General features: G+C 53.9%; 1 protein-coding gene across 3 annotated transcripts in view; it reads left to right on the forward strand.

The window, feature by feature from the left end:
- Nucleotides 1-11651, forward strand: part of PLEKHH1 (pleckstrin homology, MyTH4 and FERM domain containing H1) — a 58414-nt gene that overhangs the window by 36908 nt on the left and 9855 nt on the right. For 2 of the 3 annotated variants that reach the window (XM_070797750.1, XM_070797749.1), the window contains exons 8-21: nt 450-528; nt 1133-1224; nt 3254-3404; nt 3575-3717; nt 4714-4824; nt 6043-6129; nt 6432-6593; nt 7693-7773; nt 8085-8267; nt 8669-8777; nt 9585-9697; nt 10231-10476; nt 10817-10914; nt 11391-11568. In XM_070797750.1, coding sequence (XP_070653851.1) covers nt 450-528; nt 1133-1224; nt 3254-3404; nt 3575-3717; nt 4714-4824; nt 6043-6129; nt 6432-6593; nt 7693-7773; nt 8085-8267; nt 8669-8777; nt 9585-9697; nt 10231-10476; nt 10817-10914; nt 11391-11568 — 1833 coding nt within the window. The remainder of the gene's footprint in view (nt 1-449; nt 529-1132; nt 1225-3253; nt 3405-3574; nt 3718-4713; nt 4825-6042; nt 6130-6431; nt 6594-7692; nt 7774-8084; nt 8268-8668; nt 8778-9584; nt 9698-10230; nt 10477-10816; nt 10915-11390; nt 11569-11651) is intronic. The other variant, XM_070797751.1, reaches the window with a different exon arrangement.

Here is an 11651-nt window from a genome sequence, read left to right on the forward strand (position 1 = left end):
CCTCATCATTGTCAGTGCCCCAACTTCTAGGGCTCTAAGATGCAGAGAAACAGGTCCTGGTCCCCCCTCCTCCTGAACTTCTTGCCCCAAGGGGAAGGGCCGCAGCGAGGGAGGGAATAAATATCACCTGATGAGCACTGGCTGTGTTCTAGGCGTTAGATGTTTTTGTTGATAATTTCATTTGATTGTCACAACAGTCTGAAAGGTATTATTTATTATGCCCATTTTGGTTGGTTGGTTTGAGCCACCAGGGAAGCCCACATTTAAAGCCGAGGAAAATGAGGTCCAGAAATGGTGTTAACTTGCCCCCAGATCCCCCCACCCCTACCCTTGGAGGCTAAGCGTGAATGTGGACCCAGGTCTGCCGGCCTCCAAAGCCAAGGGCCGGGATGGGCACAGAGGTGGGTGGGGTGCATGGGCCTTGACCCCCTGCCACCGCCCTGTTCCAGGAGAGCCGGATCTACGCTGTGGCCACGTCCGGCATGCGGCTGTCTGAAGTGCCTGTCAGAAGTAATGCCACCTGCTGCGGTGAGTCCCAAGTGGCTCCTGTGGCGGGCAGGGTGGGCATGCGTGGAGGAGAGGACTCTGAGCTACACCCAGGCCAGGTCACCTGCAGCCCATTCCTTCCCACAACAGGTGAGGTTCACGTGAAAGCACGTGGCCAGGGCTCCCTTGGAGGGAGAAGGAAGCTGCAGGGTTCTGCTCATCCAGTGTAGGGTGGGAGTGGGCGTGAACAGAGTTGTAGCCAATTACGGAGATGGAAGGGGTTTTGGAGGCGGGGCCTCCAGCAGCCGTCCACCTGCGCTGGCCTTCCCTGCCGCAGCGCGAGGACTGTGGGCTGAAGGAGCCACCACCCCTTGCTGTGTGTGGCTCCGGAGTCACCCGCCACAGCGGCCCCACAGTGATGCGAGCGCCGCTAGTCACATGGCGTGTAACTCACCTTGGCAAGAGTCCCTCGTCCTGGTATCTGTCACCCAGTCTTTCCGGTCTGTCGAGAGTGCTGTTTGTTTCAGGGAATGCTGTCTATGCGGATCTCTCTCCTCCTGGCGCCGCTCAGGTCTCTGCCTCCCTCCCACCCCTTCCTGGGTTATGTCACCGGAGTGAATCTCATTCCTCTCTCCTGCCCCTTCAGCTTCAAGCCCTCCTGCTCTGGCATCACCTGGGCCATTCTCTGGCCTTGTCTACAAGAATGTCGCCGTGCCTGTCTACACAGCCCTGAAGGGGGTAAGAAGCCGCTGTTGGAGGAGGGATTGTCCTCCTCCAGAAAGGCCCTCCCTTCACCTCCTGACCACCACCCGTATCTACAGGCAGTGGCTGGAGTCGAGCTCTAGGGTCAGGCCTCTGAACATACATGTAACTCTAGGCAGGCAGCTCAGTGCCTGCTCCACTACTGCCCCGCCCCCCACACCATGTATCATTTCATTTATCTTTATTAGATTTTTAAAAATCTATTTTTAATTTTTCTTCCAATTTTATTGAGGTAATAAAAACCTAATAAAGATATTGCTGTGCACCAGGAACTTATATAGTGTTGCAGGTCAATTATACTTCAAATTGACTTATTTCCAAATGGCTTAGTAAGCCATTTCATGATGTATGTAAGTCAAACTATTATGCTCCACATCTTCATCCAATTCCCCCACTTGAGGAACCACAAGTCTGATCTCTTTTTCTATGAGTTTCTTTGTTTTTGAAGTATAATTGACCTACAACACTATATGAGTTCCTGGTGCATAGCAATATCTTTATTAGGTTTTTATTAGAAAAATTCTACATTTACAAAAATGTGAAAGATTATGATGGAGGGCAAAGTAAAAAGTTAGAGGTTAAACCAATGCCTGCTCCACCTCTTCTCATCTTTTCACATGTCTGTCCCAGAGACCAGTGGGGTTCCATCCTGAATTTCTTATGTGTTCAAACATGTATTCCCATATATACTCCCATAACTTTTCTACATTTTAGAAAAACATTTATTTATTTGGCTGCCTCGGGTCTTAGTTACAGCACATGGAATCTTTACTGCATCGTGTGGCATCTTTCACTGTGGCATGTAGACTTAGTTGCTCCATAGCACGTGGAATCTTAGTTCCCTGACCAGGGATCGAACTCATGTCACCTGCATTGTAAGATGGATTCTTAACCACTGGACCATCAGGGAAGTCCCTCTCTCTCTCTATATATATATATATATTTTTTTTTTTTTTTAACAAAAATCAGATATTGCTACAACATGATGTTTTCGTATACTTTTTGATCTGTTTTTGTTACTGTTTTTTGAGATCATAACAGTAATACTTTGTAAAACTTGTTTGTAGAAGGATAAAAAGCCCAAAGTGAAATTTCCTCTTACTCCTAACCCTAGAGGCAGCTATCACTGATGGTTTGGTGTTTATTCTGTAATGCCCTCTGATGTGTTTACAAATGTTCTGTCCCTCTCTCACGTGTACACACACAGAAGATGACGTCATGCACGTTAGTCTGCCCGTTGCTTTTGCACCCAGCCATGTGTCAGGTCTTCCTGCCCCGCCTCCACAGGCGGCACAGCTCTGCCTCCCTTTTTAGGGCTGTCCAGTATCCCTGGTATAGACGCCCCATAACGACTTTAACTTGTCCTCCCCTGATTCACAGTGTGGGTCATCTCTATCTCTAAAATCAATGTTGCGATGAACATCACCTTGCAAATACTTCTCTGTGCACTTATATATACATAAGGACCTAGTTCTAGAGGTGGAATTTATGGGTAGATAATATGTATGTTTTAAATTGTGACAGGTAGTGACAAATAACCTCCTAAAAAGATGTTATCACACTATAGAGAGTATCCTTTTCCACACAGTTTCCCCAACATTGAAGTAATTGGTCTTTTAAAATTTTTACTATGATCTCGATTTGTCATCCCCACCCACTTTTAAAGCTCCAGTCTCAGCCTTGGCCGGTGGTGTGGTTTTCTGGCCCCCTAGTGGCAGGGAGCAAGGGTCCCAGTGGCCAGCTGTTCAGCCCCAGTGGGCAGCTCCCCTGGGGACCACGTGGTGTGTGGGGGAGAGAGAAGCATGGAGGTGAGGATGCAGGGGTAAGGTGATCAGGTCAGGAGGGGACAGTTGTCTTTTGGGTGTTCCAGCTGGGTGGAGGCGTCCCCATGCGCTAGACAGGCTGTGTTGGCCACACCGGGGCACATGGAGCTGGAGTGAAAGTGCAGGTGGGTGGGGCTTGCTTTGCAGCAGGAGCTGCAGTGGGGAGGGGGCCTGTCTTGCAGAAAGCCACGCAGATCAGCACGGTGCCCTTTGTGGACGAGTCCTCTGGGTCCGATGATGACTGCAGCTCCCAGGCTAGCTTCCGAACTTCACTCCCCTGCTCTGAGTCCAGGAAAACCAGTGGACTGGGCAGCCCCCGGGCCATCAAGAGAGGTAGGGAGGAGGGGGGTGGGAGGGGTATGAAACAATGACGGGCCCCTCCTCTCCTCCCATGGGCAGTCCTACTTGGGGGTCCCTGGCGGGTGAGGAAGGCCCTGCAGTTCCCAGGCTGGGCTAGCCAAGAGGGTGTGGACCCAGGCCTGGACTCCTCTTCCCTTGGACAGGCGTCTCCATGTCCTCGCTGAGCTCCGAGGGTGACTACGCCATTCCCCCGGATGCCTGCTCCTTGGACAGTGACTACTCTGAGCCTGAGCACAAACTGCAGCGCACCTCATCCTATTCCACTGATGGGCTGGGCCCGGGCGGGGTGAGCTGGGAGCTCCGCTCCCACCCCACGGGGCCAAGGCAGGGCTGGGTGGGAGCGGACCGCCAGTACGAGGCCCAGGCAGCAGCTATGGGGTCCCTGGGACTGGCGAAGGGACAGCGGGGCCTGGGGGCTGCCACTGATGCTGTGAGGCCTCGGGGAGTGGGCGGGGGGTATGCAGTTACGAGGTCAGGTGCACTCAGACCCCATCACTATGGCCCGGGGGCCCCGTGGGGCAGGAGGAGTTTACACGTGTTGCCTCTTTAGCACCACGCTGACCCGGGAATGCTGAGCACTAACAGTGTATTTATTGAGTTCTTACTGTGCCGGGCACCATGCTCAGGGCTTTGCATGCCGTGTCTCATTTGTCCTCACAGTCATCTCAGGCTTATTACCCCACCTCGCGGATGAGAAGCCTGAGGCTCAGGTGTGCTGTTGTGCTCCAGAGCCGGCAGTGAATCCAGGTGGCTCATTCCCCAGCCCTTGCTCCACACCCCTGTGCTGCCCTGTCTTGTCTTTCCCTCCCCCTCCACAGACTCTCCTCCCCCACTCAGCTCATGTTCCCCAAACTCTTCTCTCACTCTTCCTTGCTGCCTGGAATGGCCTCCTTCCTCCTCTGGGTTCATCTCGAAGGAAAGGCTGATTTCCTTTCAAGGCTGGTTCAGGTATGGCTCCTGCTGGAAGCCTCCCCTGGCCAGCCTCTCGCTTGTACAGCCCCTGATCCACCACCTCCTCACGGTCATGTGTTGTCTCCCCCTGCCAGCAGGACCACCCATGCTTTATGACCTCTCTCTGCACCCTTAGCCGGGCAGTTCCCTGAAAACACACGTTGTTGTTGTTGTAGTCGCTAAGTCATGTCCGACACACACAGTAGATACTCGATAGTTTGTTTTAATTGATGACAAAGCAGCGATTCTGCTGGGCCCTTTTGGCCTGTGTGATGTCCAGGAACCCCAGTGATTTTTCCCCTTCTTGCCCTGCACCCTTCCACTCCTGCAGGAGTCACTGGAGAAGTCGGGCTACTTGCTGAAAATGGGGAGCCGGGTGAAGACGTGGAAGAGGCGCTGGTTTGTGCTGAGACAGGGACAGATCATGTACTACAAGTCTCCGGTGAGACCTTCCTTCCCTGGACAGTAGGCAAAAGTACCCACCCCAGCCCCAGAACTGCATGAGGGACTGGAAACCGGGCAGAGGGCGAAGGTCTGGCAGGTGGAAGAGGCAGCCTGGGCAGGTTCCTGAGGCTCTGAGCCCCACATGGGACCAGGAGTGAAATCAAGCCCTGAGCAGTCAAGGGCACTTCCAGACCACTTGGCTTGGTGATTTCTTTTTCCTTCGGAAGCTGAGTTCTTCTTATGCCTGGTCCTGTAAATGAACTATTCCTAGGCTGCCCTCATGTGATCTGGACTGTTCTAACAGGGAGGCTTGTTTCCTCCTCCATCTCCTTCCAACGCTGTTTGGAATTAGGGAGCCTTAGGATCTGGGACCTAGGAGAAGGCAATGGCACCCCACTCCAGTACTCTTGCCTAGAAAATCCCATGGATGGAGGAGCCTGATAGGCTGCGGCCCATGGGGTCACTAAGAGTCGGACACGACTGAGCGACTTCACTTTCACTTTTCGCTTTCATACATTGGAGAAGGAGATGGCAATCCACTCCAGTGTTCTTGCCTAGAGAATCCCAGGGATGGGGAAGCCTCACGGGCTGCCGTCTATGGGGTCGCACAGAGTTGGACACGACTGAAGCGATTTAGCAGCAGCAGCAGGATCCTGGGACCTAGTTTGGCAGGATCTCCCTGGAGGACCAATGTTAATGTTTTTTTTTATTTAAAAATGTTTTTCAATGTTAATGTTTTAAAGAAGGTGAAAAGGCCTGTCTCTTGTGCAACTCCAATTGATTGGTAGTGCATGCCCTGAGCACCATGTTAAGGATTCTGGGCCTGTACCACTCAATGAGTAGGCATGCTCTGATTGATTAATAATGTCTGGAAAGGGTAATGGTGACATACAGGCCACCTGTTGATGACACTTGCTATAAAATATATAGTAGAAAGAATTTAAGGGCTTTATAGCTCAGGAATAACTTAGTGGCTTCTTACCCAATTTTTAAAAAGGTTCAAGCTATGCTTTTGAGGCCTGGATCAACAGGACCCATGTCTCTAATCATTGCTCCATTTACTTAGAACCAAGATCCAGAACAAGTTACCCATCATACCGCAGCCCAGGAACGCTTGGGAGTCACTTTCCCCTTTGTGACCTGGAATAAGATCGGAGGGGAAACGGTGTGCTCTGGGAAGGCTCCAACCTCTTTCCTCTCCTTCCTTTCTTTACAGAGTGATGTCATCCGGAAACCGCAAGGCCAAGTGGAACTAAACTCCCGTTGCCAGATTGTTCGAGGGGAAGGTGCACAGACATTCCAGGTGAACATGGTCCTAGCAGTTGGTGTTTTAGATAGAAGAGGTGCTGGGTTTGGATATGGCTCCGATAAAAACAAAGATGGGGCAAGATGAGCGTGTGTGGAAGACATGACACTGACATTTGCATCGCTCCTCATTTGTGGGTTTGAGGAAGAAGAGGAGGCAGGATGTGAGATGGAGTGAAGTAGGAGAGAGATGGAGAAAAAAAGGAGAAGAAGGAAGGGCCGGTGGGCCAGAGTTCTGTGCCACCTCATAGCCGGGCCCCTGTTTTTCCATCCTCCTCTCCCCACCCCCTCACCCCCCAGCTCATCTCTGAGAAGAAGACCTACTACCTGACGGCTGACTCGCCTAGCCTGCTGGAGGAGTGGATCCGTGTCCTGCAGAGCCTGCTGAAGGTCCAGGCCATTGGGCCTCCAGCCCTGCCTCAGGGGGGCACCAAGCCCACCGTGAAGGGCTGGCTGACTAAGGTATGGGTTGGGGGATGGGGGAGGCATGTGGGCCTCCTGAGAGTCAGGGGAGCCAGGAGTGAGTCCCAGGGGTGGCGGGTCCCCTCCTGACACAGCTTTCTGCAGAGGGTTCCTCACATTGGTTACCTGTGGTCTGAGCCACATAAGGTGATGGTGAATGACTCTCTGGAAAAACAGGGATCAAGGTTGTTAGAGCAACAGCTGTTCTCAAGTCAGAGGGGGGAAACGAATGTCTTGGACCCATTTTGAGCTCATTTGAAGTTGCCCCCACTGCTGCTTTGTACCCACCACAGCTCAGTATGAATAGAGGGAAGCTGTGACCTCAGTGAGGCAGGCGTGGCCAAAGATTCATAATATCTCAGGCTGCCCTAAAGATGTTTTTTGATTTTTTTTTTTTTTAAGCCGTGCCACTTGGCATGCAAGATCCTGGTTCCCTGACCAGGGATCGACCCCAGTGCCCTCTGTAGCGGAAGCTCAGAGTCTTAACCACTGGGCCACCAGGGAAATCCCTAAAGACATTTTAATTAGGGCCTTTCTGGTTGCAGGGAGCTGAGAAGCACTTATTGACCCCCAGGGAGGGAGGTTAACAGGGAAGTGCAGTAACTAGGCCAGGACACTGTCAGGAGTGATACGTAAGAAGCTCCGTGCTCGGGGCTCTCCCTCTGCCTTTCTGTTCAGTCTGGGTTCACAGCCCTCTCCTCTGCTCGGGTGCAGTGTTTTTACACTTCATGATTACATTTGCCCAAGGACTTCAGCCCACGGTGGCCCTGCCCTCCCAACTCTAGTCCTTGCTGACTAGCAAGTTCTTCTTGTGGTCACATTCCTGGGACAGGACATCTGGTTGGCCAGGTCGACCTTTTAATGGCAGTTCATATGAGGGTGAATGGGGGTGTCGTGGCCATGGACCCTTGCTGTGAAAGGGCTGGTTCCATTAGTCGAGAATCTGGGTGGCATCTGAGTTTGACCTGGAATTGACCTAAGGGTCTGAGTTGAACCAGGGGTTTTGAGATCTGTCTCCTCGTGGCTTCTCTTTGCCAGTCCCAGATTTACTTCTGGGGTCATCTGATTCTGATAATGCTGGCTCACTTCTGACCTGCAGGTCAAGCATGGCCACTCCAAGCTGGTCTGGTGTGCTCTTGTTGGGAGAACCTTCTACTACTATCGAAGCCATGAGGACAAGGTACTTCCTGGCCTCCCAATAGCTTCCCCCAATCCGCATTCCTGTGGCTCCGTGTCCTGATGGAAGGCTCCACCCCAAACCCTATAACCAGTACAAAGCTAGTGGCCCTCTTTTGAGTGTGTGACCAGTGTGCAAGGCCCACAGGTTGTTTTTGTGTGGCATGTCTGTGCTCCTCCAGGCCTGTCTCCCCTTCCCCATCCTGTCATCCATCCACCTCCTTGATCCCCAGCCCTATAAGCCCTGAGGTTCAGAGAGAGGAGACTCCTCCATCCCTGCCAGCCCTCCCATTCATGCAAGGCTCCTGTCTGCAGCGACCTCTGGGCCGTCTGCCTGTGCGGGACGCGCGCATAGAGGAAGTAGATCGATCCTGCGACTCAGACGAGGACTATGAGGCTGGAGGAACCCGGCGGTTGCTGTCCTCCCACTACACGCTGGTGATCCACCCCCCGGAGCACAGCCCCACCTACCTCCTCATTGGCACCAAGCATGAAAAGGTGAGGGAGGGGCTGGGCCTCCGTGGCAAAGCTCAAACCTTTGATTCTCATCTTCCTTCCTTCTTCCCTGAGATTCCCAAAATTCAAACTTATTTTCCTCCTAGACATGTTGGCAACTCATATTTCCTGATTGGGAATATTCCTTGTACTGGGTTCATTCCCAGCGACCAACATCTCTTCACTGGGGCCATGAGATGGAGGGGACCACAAGCCTAGGAACTTAGGTTCATATTCATTCGATCCCAAGACTTTCCTCTTAGAGACCAGTGGCCTCAGCTTGTGCCAACCAAGCAGGCTGAGCATCGCCCTGCACTTGGCCCCTTCAGGGAAGCGCCCTTGGAGGTCCTGCCTCCGTTCTCTCCCAGCCCAGCCCCATCAGCTGGCTTTCCGTCCGCTTCCAGGATACGTGGCTTTACCACCTCACGGTGGCTGCAGGTGGCAGCAGTGCCAAGGTGGGCACTGCCTATGAGCAGCTCATTGGAAAGCTGATGGATGGTGAAGGAGACCCGGGTAAGGCAAGGGTGGCCGTCACTGCTGGGTTGGAGGGCGGTGGCTGAGTAATTGGTGGTTGGGAACCCCAAGAAAGCACGACCGTGCCCTGAAGCTGTTTGGAAAGCATCTGAGCCACAGAAGGGCATTCGTGTCCCATGCTCCAGGGCCTTGTTTCTGGTGAGGATACTGGGGAGACCACTCAGTATCTGGGGGCGTTGTCTGGGGAGCAGACACTTGGTCAATGTTTTACTTTGTTCCCTGCAACTTTGCTGGCCAGACAGAGGGTTGAGGAAAGAAGGTGGCTGGTTAATCTGTAGTTAGAGGTGGTTAATAAATGAAGTTAGGATCAGGCTGACTTGAGCCTGGGGCATTTAGAAGTCTGTATTTTGCTACTGGTTCTCAGGACCCTAAGGACCTAAGGGCTCCCAGCACACACACACTGCTCCACTGCTGCCTCAAGGCTTGTTTGTTCCAGGCTGATACACATTCCTTCATCCAGACCTGACGCTGCAATGAGGGGGCCTCCCTTGCACACACGCGCACACACACACACGCTTACAGATGCCCACGCCTTGCACACTCACTCCTACTGCAGCCCCATGAGCAAAGCAGCCTTCCTGTAAGCTGTGCTTCTGAGTGTGCTGAATAAATGCAGCGCACACCTGCCCAGCCCACGCTCTGTGGGTGTAAACGCAGCACAACCCGTGTGTCCAGACTGAAAACCCTGTGTTCCCTGCAGATCAGAGAAGGGGTGGGGTGGGGTGGGGGGCGCGTTTCCTGCGCACTTCTGACTGCCGCTGCTCTCTGGTGCTGTGCTCCGGGCAGACTCCCCCCTCTGGAGGCACCCCATGCTGTGCTACAGCAAAGACGGGCTGTACACCTCCCTCACCACCCTGCCCTCCGAGGCCCTGCAGACGGAAGCGGTCAAGCTCTTCAAGGTAAAGTGGGAGCTGAGCCCAGGCCCACAGGCTGGCAGTTGGCACCCTTGCCCTGCATCTCAGCTCTGGCCAGAGCAGTTCTGTGCACCGTGGTGATGGAGACCCAGGCAGTTTAGGGGGTAGCTTACAGAGGGATCTGAAGAGGATGGGAGACAGTCCCTCAGGGTTCCCACTGTGTCCTTTATGGGGAAGATACTGGAAGCTCTGGGATGTCACCCCTGGGCCCTTGAAATGAAGAGCTGCCGTCCTTCTGGAGTGCACAGTGGGAAGGGGCAGGTTTCTGTTGCTTCTGGACCTGAGAGGTTCTGGTCTATTTTGGATGTTCTTTGTTCCCCTCTGAATATTCTATCTTTTTAAAAAATGAATATGTCTTGTTTATGTAACGGGAATATTTAAAGAAGGAAAGATCCTCTCCCAAAGTAACCATTTCAGAAAGCATAGATATTCTCAAGCAGTAATGATGCTCCCTCTGAGAAAGCGCTGTCTGCAGTGAACCGGGGCCTCCCTTGAGCTCTCGGGGTCGGAGGGGACAGGCCAGTCTGTCCCAGCCACAGAGGACAGTCGTCAAGGAACCGCCCGAGCCTGCCGTCGTCTCCCTGCAGTCCTGCCAGCTCTTCATCAACGTGCCCGTGGAAGCCGCCTCGGTGGACTACCACGTGTCCCTGGCGCAGACGGCGCTGCAGGTCTGCCTGGTTCACCCCGAGCTGCAGAGCGAGATCTACTGCCAACTCATGAAGCAGATCAGCTGCCGCCCGCCGCAGAAGTATTCCCTCATGCAGGTGGGCGTCCCTGGGGCAGAACAGCTGTGGGCCAGGGCTGCCCAGGAGGTGGGAAAGGTGGAAGGAGGTGACTGGGCACATATCCTCCGAGCCTGGCGGCCAGCAGGCAGCCTCGGGGTACAAAGCTGTCCCGCTGTCTGCTCTGTGCCCCTCCTGGATGTCCACACACAGACTGCCTGACTACAGTTTTGGATGGAGCCTGGCCAAGCTGGCCCTCCTGGTGCCCACAGAAGGTTGGGGGCTGTGGTTTGGAGGGGCTGCTGAAGGCTCTGCAGCTCAGGACCGTGAGGGTGGTGGCGTGCAGACCCAGCACTCACCCCGCACTTCCTTCCCCGCTCAGTGCTGGCAGCTCCTGGCTCTGTGCGCCCCCCTCTTCCTGCCTCAGCACCACTTCCTCTGGTATGTCAAGCAGCAGCTCCAGCGCCATGCGGATCCCAGGTGAGATAGTGCCCCTCTGGCGTTACTGGCAGGCGTGATCGAGAGGGATGCTGAGGGAGACCAGGATGGATCAGATCGCCCCTGCTCCCTGGGATTTGTGTGGTGGCCGTGGAGACTTTGCCCATCAGCATGTACACTGATAGGCACATGGCGATCCAGGCACTCTGGGCTCCTCTACGTGCCAGTCCACGTAGGCATGGGTATTTTGTGGGGGCTTTCATGTGAAGCTACAGTGCCCCCACACCCCCATATTTTCATTCTCTGTTGCCATGTTTTTGGGCTCCTGCAGAAAATAGCCATGCCAGCAGCCTGCAGCAAATAGACCCCGAAAGACAAAGTAACACCCCAGACCTGTCTTCAGGGCTCCTATCACAGCCTCCCAGCTGCGGGTTCAGTCCTACAGGTTATGTGTCGGTAGGGAGCCGGGGGTGAGTGGATTCCCCAGTGTTCCTTTTTCCCTTCACCTGTCTTTTTAGAAACGAAACTGGTCAGTACGCCACGTACTGCCAGCGGGCGGTGGAGCGGACGCTGCAGACTGGGGAGCGGGAGGCCAGGCCGTCGCGCATGGAGGTGGTGTCCATCCTGTTGCGGAACCCCTTCCACCACTCCCTGCCCTTCAGCATCCCCGTGCACTTCGCCAATGGGACCTACCAGGTGACCAGGCTGCCGAGATCCCTGAGCTGAGTCTTCTCATGTCACTGACCCAGAGGAGAACACCTTTGGGCCAGAGGGTGCTG

Source organism: Bos indicus, chromosome 10, assembly GCF_029378745.1.
Source record: "Bos indicus isolate NIAB-ARS_2022 breed Sahiwal x Tharparkar chromosome 10, NIAB-ARS_B.indTharparkar_mat_pri_1.0, whole genome shotgun sequence".
NCBI lineage: Eukaryota > Metazoa > Chordata > Mammalia > Artiodactyla > Bovidae > Bos > Bos indicus.